This window comes from Suricata suricatta, chromosome 9, assembly GCF_006229205.1.
Source record: "Suricata suricatta isolate VVHF042 chromosome 9, meerkat_22Aug2017_6uvM2_HiC, whole genome shotgun sequence".
Lineage (NCBI taxonomy): Eukaryota > Metazoa > Chordata > Mammalia > Carnivora > Herpestidae > Suricata > Suricata suricatta.
This window is the reverse complement of record NC_043708.1, coordinates 108,226,421-108,243,248: the sequence shown is the minus strand read 5'-3', so window position 1 is coordinate 108,243,248 and position 16,828 is coordinate 108,226,421. Positions and strand designations below refer to the sequence as shown.

The 16,828-nt window shown below is 48.3% G+C and overlaps 1 protein-coding gene across 1 annotated transcript in view; it reads right to left on the bottom strand.

Annotated features, from left to right (window-relative positions):
* The window catches only part of THSD4 (thrombospondin type 1 domain containing 4), a 297,196-nt gene that overhangs the window by 25,300 nt on the left and 255,068 nt on the right, over positions 1–16,828 (bottom strand). The window contains exons 4-6 of the mRNA XM_029952548.1: positions 10,474–10,649; positions 8,008–8,104; positions 3,530–3,805 (exon numbers count right to left, since the gene is read on the bottom strand). Coding sequence (XP_029808408.1) covers positions 3,530–3,805; positions 8,008–8,104; positions 10,474–10,649 — 549 coding nt within the window. The remainder of the gene's footprint in view (positions 1–3,529; positions 3,806–8,007; positions 8,105–10,473; positions 10,650–16,828) is intronic.

The window sequence follows — 16,828 nt, the reverse complement described above, 5'->3', positions numbered from 1 at the left end:
GAGAGAGGGACAGAATGTGGGGAAAAAAATTAAATCACCCTCGTCTTGGAACTCTAGGAATCAACTGAGCCAAGCCAAACTTTTGATCAATCAGAGGTCTGGGCAAAATGCTGGATGGAGCACAAGCCATTGGGATGCCCGGGGTGGGGCCTCTCCGCAATGGGGATATTGTGACACTGAAGGCATTTCCCAGAAGGGGGAGTTTTCACCCGAGAGGTATGGAAATGTGCAGTCTGGTGAGCTCCACCAGGAAGGGCTGGAGGAGGTCTGTGTGGGCACAAGCGGTGAGGCCGCAGGGGGCGTGGATTCACGTTGTGCCTCAAAGAGCTGGGCAGCACCCGCAGGCTCGGAAGGTCCTGGTCCCCGTACCTCTGTCACTCCTGCTGAGCTGGACACTGCCGCAGCCACACTGCCTCATCTGTCCTGTAGGTGCGGCCACTGCTGCCGGGAGCAACCTTACGGGGAGCCAAGGAGGGGCACCACGGCTGCTGCCGTTTGTCACACGGGAGAGCAAAGGGACTGGGCGTACAAGGGCGGGGGACAGCACAGCTCTGCTCTTGTTTTATTTCCACGGCACCTCCTCTGTATCTCTTTGACTAGACAAACCATGCTGTTTGTCAGGGTAAAGGAGTGAACGCACACGTCATCCCGGGCGTCCCGGGGCAGATGCGCAAGGGCGCGCCTGTGTCCACATGCAGAGGAGGAAGACTATATTAAGAACGTTAACAACACGATATGGAAATCTAGAGAAAAAGACCCTTCAGTTTCAAAAACAGAAATCCACATTCTTTCAGCTATGGATGAAACACAAGTAAGGGAATACTAGCCTTGCCTATCTAGGATGTCATGAAGATGTAAATGCTCGTCTTCCACATTTCTAATAGCTGTTTGTACCCCTTTGAGATGTGGTGACAATATTACTCATCAGTTCAAGAATGACTTGAGGGGTGCCCATGTGTGTGCTTGGTACGATGCCAGGTGCAGGCAATGCAAAGTGCACACACATGACTGGGAGGCCATGCGGCGCTGGGACAAAAACGTGTCCTGGATTGCTGTGAGGTCCCCCAGAAGAGGCGTCCACCTTGCAGAACTGGGAAAGGCTCCCCCGAGGAGGTGTATCTGCTCTAAGTCAGGAAGTGTAAACAGTTTGCTGACTCAAAACCAGGGAATAGTAAGGGAGGCAGATTTTCTTTATCTTAGTGTGGATCACATGGACTGGGGTTGGCTGGGGGAAAGAAAATGGGGTCCCTCCATCACGCCTGGTACAGAGCAGATAAAGACCTGTCGAATGACCACCGGGGTAAGTGATATGTATTCAGTGAACACAGTGTGGGCAGCGTGAAGGGGGAGCTGGCAAAGGGCACACGCTCTGCCCTTGCCCTTGCCAGTCCACAAGGCGATGCCTGAGTCTCTGCACGGGGCTACCTCCCACTCTACTGGGAAGGCTGGGCCAGGCGACCTTTACAGACATGAAAGGCAAGAGAATCTTCAATACGTGCCATCCTTGACATAAAACCACATGCCAACAGTTTTTATTCTTCTTATAACGTTCCCTTGTTTTTACCTAGCACAAATGTAAGCGGTGAGTGGGCACCTTACTGCTAGCTGCAGAGTATTCAGCGACACATTTGGGCCGTGGGGTCCTTGGTCACCTGCTTTCACACTGCTTGCCTTACAGATTCACGGATGGAGCCTCACTAAAATGGTTTTGGCCTTCACGTGTAATCGTCACTAGCGTTCTGCCTCTGTGAAGACACATTCTATAGGCCTTTCGTTTTCCCTCACAGAGCTTGAGAAAGAGGTTGGCCCAGCGAATCTCCAGTCCCCATTCCTGGCACTTAAACTAAGTAAAAGCACAGCAAAACCCGCACAACATCAGCTCCATAAATCAGTTCTCAGTCATTGTGGAACTTGGGGGGTTCCAGGCGGCAGGGGGTCCCGCTCCTGGGAAGAACCAGATGCCCAAATCCCAGTCTCAAAAGCCACTAAGCCAAGGTGCTTGGGAAAAAGATTAAGGCCTTGAGATGATTGTGAAAGGCTTTTTTTTTTTTATGTCAAAGCTCCTGAATTTTGTGCCTCAAACTAGTATTTTCAGGGCGTCACGGTTTCCTGTCTGCAGAAACTTCCGGGGATACAGCGTCTCCGTTTCGGTCGTAACTTCCCCGATCACCAATAGGTGATTCACTACAAACAGGAGGCTATGACCATGCATTTGGTATCCCTGCATCACGGTTCCAGGTGGTCACAGATATATCCTCCCACTGAGGATCTAGGCCACCTTGAAACTGAGAAACAGCATCAATTTCCAAGCAGGTGCCAGGCGTTCGAGGCTTCTGGACACCACATCCCACATCTGCCTTAACACCGGGGCTTTCAAGGCGCTAGAGCCCTGAACTGTGGTTCACACTGACGTAGATACTGATCCCCTCACACCAGTGCTGTGAGCCGACCCCAACGCGGCGTCATGTAAGTTTCACTTGAACTCCATCCGCAGCTCTTCTCCCAAATCTGTAACTCTTTTCTTTTGTTTAGGGAGACGCCCCGTGTGTCTTCTGATGTGCGGTCTCCCTTCCTGCAAGGAGGCCACAGAGCGGGCGGTATCGGGCTGCAGGCCTGCCCCGGAGTCTCGGCGATGGGTCAGGAGGATGGCATGGGGCAGGATAAGGAGAGGGCTGTGGGTGCTGGTGAGCCTGAGAGCCCGCTAACACCTCAGGTCCAGTCAGGGTGCTTTCTCCTGGACTCTGGACGTGAGGATGAGTTTTTGTCTGGTAGTTGTGTGACCTTAAACTTTGTGAGCGCATTCTGTGGTTATTAATGAGCGTGTCATGCTCAGCATGGCTGGGGTGCTCGGACCCTGCACACCCCAAAGAAAGGCCCGTCTTTGCTACTGGCCCTTGAGCCCATGGAATATCCCGCTGGCGGGTGTTTTCCTGTCTTGGACCACGATGTCTCAGACAACAGAGGTCATGGCAACAGTGTGATTTGGGTGAGTGCCTGTTTTTTTGTGTCTGAGGTCTTGGGCCATGTCTATCTGTTGACCTCTGAGTGCTAATGTTGGTGATGTGGGGCTGTGTGCCCATGTGATTGAGCCACAATAAGCCCCCCGGACCTCAAACCTCGAGGGGCTTCTCTGATTGGCTTTATTTGGCTCCTGCGGTCACCCATCATTGCTGGGAGAACTCAGTGCACCCAAATGCCACTCTCTTGGGAAGGGACACCTGGAAGCTGGCCCCTGGCTTCTCCTTGAACTTGGCTACACGCGCGTTTTCCCTTGGGTGATACCCATTTGTATCTTCTCACTGCAGACGCTGCAAGCATAGCAGCTTCTCTGAGACTTGTATGTCCTTTGGGATCACAAGCTTGGGGGTGGTCCTGGGGACCCTCACTGCAACGTCACAGCACTGAACCATCTCACAGTCAGGCTCAGGGAGGGGGGTTTGCTGTGTCCCTCGAGCCCAGCTCCATATTCCTCTCCTGGGTGGGGGTGGGGGGATCTGTGGACACCCTCCCAGCCCACACTCGAGCTCACCTTTCCCACAACTTGTTGAGCATTCCGTTGTCCCCAGCTGCTTCCAGTTGTGGTCCCGGCTTCGCCGTGGGGGCTGCGGTGCCGCCGGCACCAAATTGTCTGGCCGATGGGGGGAAAATGCATGTGGATGCCTGACCGGGAAGGCCTGCGCTGACCCCGACGGGAATACTTCAGGCGCCCCACCGCGCAGGTCTTCCTTCTCCTCGGTCCCCTCCTTCTCTTCTCCCTCCTCCTGGCTCCTCCCGTCCGTGACCAGCTGGCCATTGAAGGGCTCCCCTAGGAGAAGCAGGTGCACACACAGAACACTGAGTCCTACAGAGCAGATCCCTTCAACATTAGGAATTAGGTAGCACGCCACCATTTCCAATTCATAGCACATATATTTCAAACGTGCAGATACTAATTCCCCTCATATCTGAAACATTCTTAAAAGTGAATAAGAAAACAATGAGTGTTTCAGTAGGAAAAGCAGGCAGGGGCCAGGAAGAGGCAAGTCACAGAAAAATACGAACAGCCAAAACAGTCACATGAAATACAGACAGCCAGAAGTCACACAAAAATGGCTCAAGTTCACTCATAGTTAAAGAACTACATGTGAAAACATAAACAGCCACCACAACATTATCAGCCTAACAGTAAAGATCAGAAACTTTGGAGACCCTGAAATCCCAACCCCCTCTTGGAAGGTACAGGGAAATCCACCAGGGAGGCAGGGAGCTGCAGATAGACACAAACTTTTGGAGGACAGTTTGGCCACAGTCACCCAAGTTGTACATGCACGTACCTCTTGTCCCAGCGATTCAGCTTCCAGGACACTTATTGTGCAAATATTCCCATTCTTTTACATAAAGCTGTATGTACCACCATGGCTAGTAAAGCGTTATTTGAAATAGCCAAAGAGTGGTGTGGATTTAAATGTCCACAGGGCACTGGTTAAAATACACTGGGCTACAACCATGAATAAATGATGGGTCACTTTTTTTTTCAAATGGAGCAAAAAAAAAATGGAGCACATATATGTTGTGACATGGAAATATGACTGGTCTGTTGTTCGATGAGAGGAAAAAGCCTAGCGGAAGTCAGTCTGCATACACAGACACGCACAGGTGTGGGAGAAGGCGTCTGGAGATTAAATTTGCTTTCTGCCCTTTGTGTCTGTCCCGCCTCCTCTCCCAATCCGAGGGCCAAGTTACCCTTAGGTTTTCCGGCTTCGGAGGTTTGCAGGAGAGAGAGTGAAAACTGCTGACAGTCAACAGCTCTGCCTGCCTACCGTGAAAGCCTGAGTTCTTAGTAAGGATAAGGGGGTGAGGGGCAGGAGGAAAATCAAGGAGGGAAAAGTGGAGAGCAGTTTTTGAGAGACACCGGGAGAGGCAGAAATATTTCCAGAGTGAGGAGAGGCTGGAGTCAGGGGGCTGGGGTCCTGAGCACCACGGACCCTACTCACGGGGATCTGTACTCATATTGGGTGTGTGTGTGTGGCCCCCGTATGGACTGAGATTGAATTTTCTACAAGTGTCAAAGAAGTCTGAAGTTGAGGCAAGGTCTCAGTTAGACTTCTGGAAAAGACCAGTCCCCTGCACACTTAGATCACAGACAGGAGTTCCAAGGGGCTGTAAGCATGCCTGTCTGTGCACAGGAAAGGGCTGTGTGGAATCCCACCAAACTGTAAGGAGATACTTCCTCTTGGAATGGAATGGGAGGGATGCGGTTGGGGCATATGGCCCCCCCCTTTTTTTATAGACCTTATTCTATTTTTAGAGCCGTTGTAGGGTCACAGAAAAATTAAGTGGAAAGTAGACTTTCCGTATCCTCCCCTCCCGTCCAGTACAGCCCCCATCAACATCCCGCGCCGGCATGTTACAGCTGTCACCACCCAGGAACCTGCTTCTACGTGCCATCGTCACCCAGAGCTCATCGTTTACTCCGGGCTCATTCTGGTGCTGTGCGTTCTAGCGTTTCGACAAACGTGTAGTGCTACGTATCCAGCGTGACGGTATCACTAGGAATAGTGTCACTGCCCTTAAAACCCCCTGTCTGCCCCCTCATCCCTCCCTCCCCTGTAGACCCTGGCAACCTGTTTAAGGTCCCCTAGTTTTGCCATTTCCAGAATGTCATATAGTGTGGAGTCTTTTCAGATCAGCCTCTTTCATTTTAATAATGCACATTGACCTTCCTCCCATGTCTTTTCATGGCTTGACAGCTCATTCCTTTTCGTGCTGGATAATATCCCACTGTCTGGATGTGCCAGGAGGCCCATTCATCCATTCACCTAACAAAGGGTATCTTGGTTGCTTCCAAGTTGGGCCAATTACAGAGCACTTGCATCTAACTTTATAGATTTCTATTTTGATTGAATATTCCAGCATATACTAGTTCGATACAAACTAGGGAGGCAAATTCCAATGTCACTGTAGAATCCAGTTAAAACTTAGGGCTTCCCTCCCCCGCCTCTCTTCACTTTCACCAGTATTTCTTATTTAGTTGGCTACTTATCATGCTTTATGACTTAAAATATTATATGCAATTTAAGTCAACAGAATCAAGACTAGCCATCTTGATATAAGTGAGACTAAAATGTTACCAGACAGAAACATTTTAAAATCGTTTGCGGACCTCACATGTACTGGGCACTGTGTCGGGAGGGATGCCTGATATTCAATCTCCTTTTCCACTGCCTGTCCCCCCCAAAAAACCCTTGGCATGTAGGGTTTTTCCCTCACTATTTCGTAAACTGGGAGTGTGCTCAGAGAGTTCCTGACTTGTCTGAAGCAAGCCAGCAGAAAGCAGCAGAGCCGGATTCGAGTTCATGGAGGGTGAAGCGCGAGCTCAAAGAGGGTTAAGCCGAGTCCAGATCGCCCCTCCTCACCAACTTTTTGCAACTGGCTCCATCTGGGCCTGCCCTGTCCCGGGTTGTCGATCCCACGCTGCCCATCAGCTAAGATTCAGCAAGCTTATCAGTCATCACCACCTTGTATGATTGCAAGTTGTCTGTCCAATTGCCCTGCCCATCCACATCAGACCTCAGGAACCTCAATATTCTGCTGTCTGCGCTTGGTTTCTCAGACTAGGTATCGTTCCTGCAAGTGGCTTCCACCTTGCGTCAGGCTGAGGGTGTTGATTTGCTGTGTGGACACCACCGGCACCCCACAGGCCGGGCACACCCCCTGTTGTCTCCACACAGCCAGGTGAGTCCTGCTTGAACTGTGACAATCAGATAACCAGGTTATCCATCTGGCGGGCTGGAGGAGGCTGGGGGCCAAGCCTCCTGTGCCTTCACTGCCCAGGACAGGCCTCAGACCAGGTAACCCAAAGAAGTATAACAGACACACGGGCTAGTCACACAGGCTGGCCTGGGGTCACTGTGGGGCCCAGGAAAAAAGCCAATCTCTCTAAGCATCCATTTCCTCACTTTTAAAGTGAAGCTTTGAATAACACCTCCCTCTGAGCACTATTGTGATAACCGGATGAGTTAATCTACGTGAAGGGCTCAGCAGTATCTGACACAGAGCAATGACTCAGTGTGTGAGTGATGATATCATTAGTATTTATGCAGAACTTCCTCTTCAAAAGTCTCCACTTCAGTAGTGGGCTCCATTGTCATTTGGTAAGGAAATGCCTGCCTGCTGTGTCTATCAGCAGGGCCCACCGGAAAGAGGTAGGTAGCTAGGCACGAACTCATTATTCTTACAAGTCAAAGCAGTGTCAACGGAAGCCAAGGGGACCAAGAGAAAAGGCACGAAATAGACAGAATAATGGCCCTCAGAGGACGTTCGCATCCTCACCCCTGGAACCTGTGAATATGTCAGCATATATGGTAAGAGGGACTTTGCAGATGTGACTAAGGATTTGGGGGTGGAGACTTGTCTGGATGGGCCCAATGCCAGTATCAGCATGCTCACAAGAAAGAGGCAGGAGGACGAGAGTCAGAGACAGAGATGAGACGATGGAAGAAGTGGGTCGGAGCCCGAGATCTGAAGGTGCTACTCAGCTGGCTCTGAAGGTGCAGGAGGAGGCCAAGGAGCAAAGAGGGCAGGAGGCTCCTTGAATGGAGAAGTCAGGGCGACAGAGCCTCCTAGAGCCTCTGAGGGGAGCATGACCCACCAACTCCTTGATTCCAGCCCAGCAGGACCCATTTTGGACTTCTGATATCCCGAACGGTATGATAGCAAATCTGTGTTGTTTTAAGCCACTGAGTGAGCAGTACTTTGTTACGGCTGCCATAGGAAACCAATATAAGGTGTTTCAAAACATTGAACTAGAAAGATAGATTCAGGCTGTTCACCTCCTTTCTGGATCAAGTGAATGAGACACGCTCATCAGCAAAGGCTCAGACAAAAGTAAAGCATCCTCTGATACCAAGTGCATGTCCATAGGTTTTCTCCGTGGTGACTGAGACACAAGGGAGATGCACAGGAGGAGACAGGGGTGCTTTAAAAGGAAATAGCAGGCGTGCTTGGCAGCAACACAAGAGGGTTTACCTGGTCTCCTGTGAGGAGGCACCTGGGGGCTGATGGCGTTGGTCCCCATGATGACGTACTCATAGTGGACTCCCGGATTAGGCTGCTGGTGTATCATCTGACAACACAAAGGTCAATGTCACTGCACCGTCACACACCCCTTTCCTGCTGGCTGAGTTTCCGTGGTATAAATGGCACTGTCTATAAGTGAGTGGGTTGATTCAGATCTAATCGTACTAGTGAACCTGTGGCAGATTAAATGAAAGCTCTTTCCATGTCGTTTTTTGTTATTTGCTTTTGAAGAATGAAGAACTTGGAGGAAAACTAGGGGGAACGTCAAGATGTTGTACATTCCAGAAAGGAAGATGGGAACAGTGGTGGCAGAACCTTTCTGTTGCATAGTTTAGGTCCCGCTCAGTGCTCTCAAATGGCCAGAACAGCCCTGTGTGTGCTACAGGGGAGCACATTTGAACACTAGGTGGCGAGAGAGAGTCACGCAAGGAAGAGCCAAACCTGGGGCAGAGCCAGCCTGGGATCCCTGAGGTCCTTTCAAAGAACTCTACCTACCTGGCCATGAGGCTGGCTCAGGAAGGGTCTGCCCCACCCTCGCCCTCGTTCACTCTCTGGATCTCATCCCCTCTCATCCATGGAACGCTCCAGAACCACAAAGAGATGGGGGTCAGGAAAACAGATTTGAGGGAAGTAAGTCTCCCTGGTTCCTATTCTCTCAGGAACCAATGACAAAAGCAGGATATCAAGCAGGAAGCTGCAGAAGTCAGGAATTAGACATCGTCTGAGACAAAGACCACAGAATCAATCAGCCTAGCTTTGCAGGAAAAATCCCTCCCGATTGGCTTTGGAACACAAAGTCCTTTGTGCCTATGGCCTTCCTGGTGAGAGGCAGGGTGCTGGGACGGAGCAGCAGGATGGGAATCCTCAGTAAACACGAGCCAGGCAAGGGGACACTGTCCTGTCCGTTATTTCTGTCCCTACTGTTTTTATAAAGCAGCAGGGGGCCTCCTGTTGGCCAGCTGTGCGCCCGAGAGCAAGTCCCGTGGCCTCTCAGCTTTTGATTTCTTCATCTGGAGCAGGGGGTTAGAACCACAGCCATCTCTTACAATGTTTAAGCCACAAGCATCTCCGAGTCACTCCTACACCGTATGACCTGTTTTGTTCATGACAGTCCGTTCTGCCCGCCATTATCCCTCACCTGCTCCCTACATGTGAAATGGGGCCTCCATCCGACAATCACCAGCGAGAAGGCGGACATGAGAGCTCCCTACACCCAGGACCCATGGTGGTGAGCACAGAACCCCAAGCGGGGAAGTGGTGCCACCTCCGTTTCCCACCATCTACCCCTAATTCTCTCGTTTCTCTCTCCACATGATCTAACAGGGCATCTGAGGCTGGAAACCCTCCCTGCCTCCCCCATGCCTCTTCTGCATGAGCTTTCTGCCAGTGCAAACCCTGTCCCGTTTATGAAATTAGTGTTGGCCACTGAATCCCAGACCACCCACCGTGGGCCTTTAACAACCTGGGTTTTTACCACTGATGCCATTGGAAACTTACCCAGAGTCCAACAACCAACTGGACAGTCTTAAAAAAATATTCAAAATTAACTACAACAAGGCTTCTTTTATAGTTTCTAGTCTATGAGCCACTAGGCCCAACAGGAATGAACATGTAACTATATAGCAGGAGAACGAATATTTATAAAATCCCAAGACCGCAAAGAGCATGTGGATGAGCAGGGCTTTGGGGATGGGAAGAGCATGCAGGTCTGTGGCTGAGCTCATCTTTATCAAAACCTGATTTGAGTTTTATGTCTTGTCACCTTTTTATTTCCTGATTGTTTTAAGAAGACTGGAGTTTAGTGGTTTCTTTGAAAAATAAGGACCATTTTATACTCTTGGGCAATGTAATAATTTAGTTTCCTGTAAAATAAATCCCAAATTGTGTCTTCTGCAAGGCAAGGAACTTGTAGTAGACATCTGTATTGTTCCTCCAAGCTTTATCGTACATTATCTGGAGTACTCTGGAGTTCTCGCTCCTTCCTTTGCTTTCATAGAATGTGAAGAGGGCTGGGAGCTTGAGCAGTCTTGTCTTGCTTTGGGCATTTGCTTTCTTTTGCCATAAAAAGAAAACATGCCAAATTAGCATTAGGAGAAAAGTGCCGGGAGCGGAGCCAATGCTCATGAAATAAAGGGTATGTTTTGCCTCTGATTTGGTTCAACAAGTAAAAATGGTTTTAGGGGGTCAATAAACTCTGAGGGTAATAAGCATCTGGCAGAGTTTAAAGCTTCTATGAGCTAGGTACATACAGGGGTGAATGGTGGAGGTGAATGCCAAGCATTCAGACACCTCAAAGGCTCAGCTCAAATGGTTTTATTGAGCACCGGCAACAAGCTATTGCTTATTTGTGCTCAGTGTGGGACTTAGAAGAAGCAAGATGCAAAATCCAAATAGTCCAGGAACATCCAGACTCACATAGACATCCAAGATCTCATTAGTGGGGCCTTCAGCCAAAAAGGATTCTCCAGCGGTGCTTGAAATCTCATTTGGACGCTTGTAAGTGAACATGGTCCCTCCGCCTTCGTATTTTCCTGGCCGGTCAATTGCCCAGTTCCCGTTGATGATGGAGCGGCCAGAACGACTTCGCAAAGCTGTCGAGAGAAGACAATTCCCAGGGTAAGAGCAGGGCACGCACAAGAAAGTCGAGTGACCCCACATCAAGTACTCCGTTAGGATCCATTCGGTGCCAGGCACTGATCTGGGCCCTGAGGGAGGCGAGGCATTGAGATCACATCCCTCCCAGGTTCTTCAACTTCTTGGTTCACATCTTCAACCCCTTCAATGCCTTCCACCCCCCTTGAACTTAGGATAGAAAGGAGGAGCAAGAGTGGTCAGGAGAGAAGAATGTGGCAATACAGAGGGGGGCGGGGAAAGTTAGAGGAAGAAGAGAAAAGGAGGGGGAGGGAAAGAGTATATCCCATTATTTAGGTGAGAGGTTGCACACTGGCAACCCGTGAGCTGATTTTGGCCCACAGATAAGCTTAGTTTGGCCGTCGGAGTGTTTGGTTTTGTTTTTAAATAATCGAACCCAAATTCAATTTGGGTTCTGTAGCTTCTAGCTTCTCTTGTAAAACAAGAAGACATGTTACCATTGGCTCTACAATCCCTCATGGTGGGGACCAGCTGGAGCTGAGGAAGACCGTCCTGTTAGGTGGGGTCTGTGTGCTCTGCTTTGCCCTAATCCCCCCATTCCCCAATCCTCCCCCTCACTGAGGCTGAGTCTCAGTTTACTGTCCATTTATTTATGACTATGGATTATTTATTCCATTTATGATCATGCCTGCACTGGTATTTGTCTTACAGAAATAGAAACTTGCTTATAATTCTTTCTACTGGTGTGTCTACTAAAAGTGACAAAACCAATGATAGGTCAAGAGGGTCACATGATTTTCTCCTACCTGATCACCTTCATTCATTTCTATGACCTTCCTCACTTCTGTGGGCTTTTGAGGCTAGGAGCCATGCTAGAGGCTCCCACATACATGGTCAGAATTAATCCTCATGACACAGCTAAACAGGCACATGCCCCCATCCCTCAGAGCGCAGATCAGGGACGGGAGGCAACTTGTTCAAGCCGGTGAAGATGAGAAGTGACAAAACTGTGTCCGTGCTCAGGAAGGAGGTAATAAAGAAGAGCAGCAAGGGACAAGGTGCTTGTGTTAAGGACAGGAGAAAGGACAGCACGTGAGAGCTTTCTTCCCTTAGGGCACCTGACGCCTTGGAACTCACAAGCCAATGGTGGGTTGGGTTGAAAGGAGATCCTGTGGTAAGAGTCATATACCCAGTGGGCCTGTGATGGTCACTGGGTCTATGCAACCTCACTTCACAGAATTAATTTAATTTTGTACGATGTACTATGGAAACATTTATATATAAACAAAAGCAGTGAGAACAGTATAATAAAACTCCATATGTATACCCATCACCCAGGTTCAGTAATGATCAACTCTTGGCTTATCTTGTTTCCCTCTGCAAATCCTGGACCCCGTTTATCCATACGCTTTTCAGGAGGTGTCTAGAAAATATAGGGACTCTTTGTTTCTTACACACATTTTCAGCAGCGTTTATACAATGGGTCTCTGGGGGCCGGCAGAGTCAGAGCTGCTCCAAGGGTGGAAAAGCCTCCTGTTTAGAGGTGGGGACATCCTCATCCCCCCCGCACCCGGCAGACTCCACCCCTGGTTGGCTGGTTGTCATGGCTACAGGGAGCCGACAGATGTGAAACACCAAATACCGAATTATAAAATCAATTCAGTTTACTGAGTGCAAAGGTCAAGAGTAGAGACTAAGGAAGAATAGGTTTAGGGCTGTTTTCTCTCAAAAACGACACTTGAGAGTGGTCCATATGGTGTCTCCATTTCCTCACTTCCCGTTCCGTTCTCAACAGTTCTGACTCCTGCCCCCACTAGGCCACTCAAACAATTCAAATTAATGTCACTAGGACCTCCCTGTTGCTAAACCTGCTGGGCATGCTCCGGGCCTCCCTTTGCTAGATGCCTCAGCAACATTCAGCCCTACTGGCTCCTTCATCCTATTAGAAACATTCTTGTTCTGGGTTCTGGGATACTACACTCAGTCTGCTGTCGTCCGGCTCTTGGGCTGCTCATCTGTTCTTTTATTTCTGTGTATCTTTCTCTACTCAGCGACTGAATATTAGCGTTCCTTCTTTTTTTTTTTTGAGAGATAGAGACAGTGCAAGCAGGGGAGGGTCAGAGAGAGAGGGAGACACAGAATCCGAAGCAGGCTCCAGGCTCTGAGCTGTCAGCACAGAGCCCGACAGCTCAGAACCCATGAACTGTGAGATCATGACCTGAGTCGAAGCTGGATGCTTAACCAGCTGAGCCACCCATATGCCCCTGAATATTAGCGTTCCTTGAGGATTAAAAGTAGACTGATTTGGGTGCTGTACTGTCATGCGCAAGTTCACCTACTCCATGGCTTTAATTACTGTATTCGCTGGCTTCCACATTTCTGTTTTTAGTCCAGACATCTCCTCTGGTCCCAGACTTCTTATCTAACAGCCTACTTGATAGCTGTCCTCAATGTCTGAACTCACCCTTGATCTCTTCCAGCACTTCCTCTTCATTAGAAATGGAGGAATTATCCTGGACCCTTCTCCCTTCCTCTCCCCTATATCCAATCCTTCATCAAATTTTATTTGACCTCCTCCATAATTCTTGAACCCATCTTCTTCTCTCCATGTCCACTGCCGTAATCCAGGGCAAGACTACCACCACATCTCATCCGGACTAACTCAAAACCTTCTAGTTGGTCTACCTATCTCCCTTCTTCTCAGCCAGAGGAATCTCTTCAGAATGCATATCTGACCATCAACTATGGGTCAACATCCTTCAATGGCTTTCTATTTCTATAAGAGAAGAAGCCCTTGATCCTTAATGGGTGATGCGGTCCACGGTGATGTGGTCTAGCCTCACCATGCACCACTTTTATTCTGCTCTCTGTGCTCTGCTCCCTGGCCTTCTCTTAGCTCATGTGATACCTCATGTTCCTTCCACAATCTGTTCCTTCTTCCAGAAGTGCTTCTCTGAACCCCGAACCTGATTTGTTCTTTAGATGTCAGCTCCTCAGAGCAGTCTTCCCCAACGCCCAGTTCCGGCACTAAGACATGTGAAAACCTCTCATCCAAGGCCCCTTACTCAGTCTGTGTATGCATCCATTCAGAGCATGACTGGACTAATGTCAGTCTCCCAGAACACTGCTGGCTCCAAAAGGTGTTTCCTCACTGTTATAGGTCTAGTGACCATCAGAGAGTTTACCACATAGTAGGAATTCGTATTTGCTGAAGGCAAAACTACATAGCAGAGAAAGGCACCAGCTCAAAAGAAATGGAATGATAAACAGGTAACTTAAAGAAAACCAAGTACAAATATTCCATAAGCAAATGCAAAGCTGCTCTGCCTTACTTATAATTTAAGAAATGCAAATCAAAACTGCAATGGGATATTCTTGACCCACCGCCTTGGCAAATGTTTTAAAACATTTAGTGTTGCCTGGATTGACAGGTGTGCAGGTAAGCAAGCATCTGTAACATTGTTGGTGGGAATGTAAACCCATTCAACCATATTGGAGGGCAGTTTGGTTACATTGCTAAAGCTTTAAGTGAGACTTATTTGAAAACAAACAAACAAACAAACAAAAAACACTTGACCCAAGAATTGTACTTGCAGGACAGGAAGTGACTTTGAGGGATATACTTTTATAAGGACACAAAAATGTTTGTAGCAAAGATATCCTCTGCAGATTTTTAAAATAGAGCAAACCCCCAAACAACCTAAATACCTCAATCCTCAGTAGAGGATGGTTTACCTAACTCGTCATACTGAATATCCATGCAGCGGGAGGCTCTGTGGCCCTAAAAACAATGAGATAGGTCTGTGTGTGGGGGTGTGAGAATAACTCCGTGATAGATTTTTATTTAAAAATTATTAAGTGTTTATTTTATTTTTGAGAGATAGAGAGGCAGAGCACAAGCTGGGGAAGGGAAGGAGAGGGAGACACAGAAACTGAAGCAGGGCCCAGGCTCCGAGCTGTTGGCACAGAGCTTGACGCGGGGCTTCTGAACTATGAGATCACGACCTGAGCCGAAGTCGAATGCTTACCTGACTGAGCCACTCAGGAGTCCCAAATTTTTTAATGAAACAAAAATGCAGACCAGTGTGTTTGGTATGATCTCATTTGTACATACTTTTAAATAAAAGCATATACATAAAGCACGGATGCACATGCACAAAGCTTTTGAGAGAAAGTCGTAAAACTGTTAACATTTGGGGACAGAAACAAGGGTTTAGGTTGGGATGGGAGATGAGAAAGGAAACATTAATTTCCCATTTTATATCGTTTTATTGCCATTTAGAATTGGCTTCACCATATGCATTTATTACCTCCTTTAAAGCTTCAACATTTTTTAGTTAATTTAAGGGACATGGTACAAGTGGAGACACTCCCAAGGGAAACACATATTTTTCCCTTTTGTGCTGGTTCTTCTTAAACTCTTCAGAGCAGCCGACCTCAGAACACAGGTAAGTTCTGGCTAAGGTTTTATCGCTCTTAATGGCAATACCGTAGAAGAGGTTGTTAGCTTGAAACCAACAAGTCCCTTAAAAAGCCATTTGAAATACCGCATAGGAGGGAACCGGGAGGGCTTCCCAGGAAATAAAACAGGGGGACCCCAAATCTTTTCACCACCTACTACTGTTACCCAGGCCCCTGCTCTCCGGGTTTAGAGGAATCTTTCACCATATAATAGCAAAGCATAAAAAGAGACCTGTGAGGTCTTCAGCAGACACGGGCCTGATTCCATATGCCCACAGGTTAGCTTCCGAAGCGGCTCCAGGGCCGGTCCCCACCTGGGTTTGCATATTGGAAGCAGCTGCTCCTACAATTTCTGTGCCTGGAAGCGGTCCCAGGGCTGTGGAACGGTGTCCAGGGCTAGCCCACGAAACGGTGCAGGTGACTCATGCTCTTGCCGGTGGGCGTGTTCACGGAGGTCAGGCTTTGGCGAAGCTTGTCTTAGCTATGTCAATATGAGGAAACCTCCACTGTCTTTTGACATACGGCTTTCATTCGTTTTAGCTGTTAACTCTGGGCATCTACGTTTGGCCTAAACTCTCTGCGCCAACAAGGCGCTTCTCCAAGATTCACCCAGGAATCGCATAGAGACCCAAGCCCTCCCCCCTCCCCAGGCACGCACTTCCGACCGAAACGCCAGTCCCCACATCCAAACAAGAAAAGTGGTTTCCTTGCAGCCAACAGATCCCTGTGAGCTCCTCGTCTGTTTCTTCCTTTGGGAAACAAAAACGGAGTTCCTGCTAACAAAATCCCAAGCTTCATAATGTTTTGGCAGTTCTAAGAAGCTGTCTGGAAAAGTGGCAGACCAGGCTCAGAGATGAGAGGGTCCGACGTCACCGGGCGCCACCGTTTACGCCAGCTGGAGGTCTGCGCCCTGCCATCGCCACCCCAGTTCCTGGGCTTCTATGGAAGCTCACACGTGGGCACAAACCCAAGTGAGTCTCAGAATATGTCTGCTAATCTGGATATCCTGAAGACGGAAGGCATCCACTCACTTCATACCTCCACCTTGGAGGGGTCTGTCGCTTACATCCTGATCGTAGCGCTCCCTCTATGATAAACTTAGCAACCAATCATCATAGTATTAGCAGTACTTTTGTATACTGTATCCTCATAGAATTGGCAGTTTCTTTGGTGTTCGCTGCCAACAGAGATCACCTATGTATTCACAGGGCATTACAGATGTTACAGGTATTTTAAAATATTATTTAGGGGTACCTGCGTGGCTCAGTTGGTTGGAAGTCCAGCTTCAGCTTAGGTCATGATCTCATGTTTCATGGGTTCGAACCCCATATCGGGCTCTGTGCTGAGAGCTAGCTCAGAGCCTGGAGCCTGCTTCAGATTCTGTGTCTCCCTCTCTCTCTGCCCTTCCTCTGTTCACGCTCTGTCTCTCTCTCTCAAAAATAAATAAATGTAAAAATAATTTAAAAGATATTATTTAAAAACCCATCACTGTCCTGAAATAACAGTAAAAAAATAAAAACAATATTATTTAAAAATCCATCACTATCAGTAACACTAACAGTAATTATTAGCCCCTCCACGAGATCTTCTATTTTCAAGAAGCACATGTTACTAAAAATTACTAAGAAGCAAATTTGTTTTCAAAAATAATTTTGATAATTATATTTCAGTATAATTGGTTTCCCTTGTACTCTTCTGTATCTTATTTTATGGATTT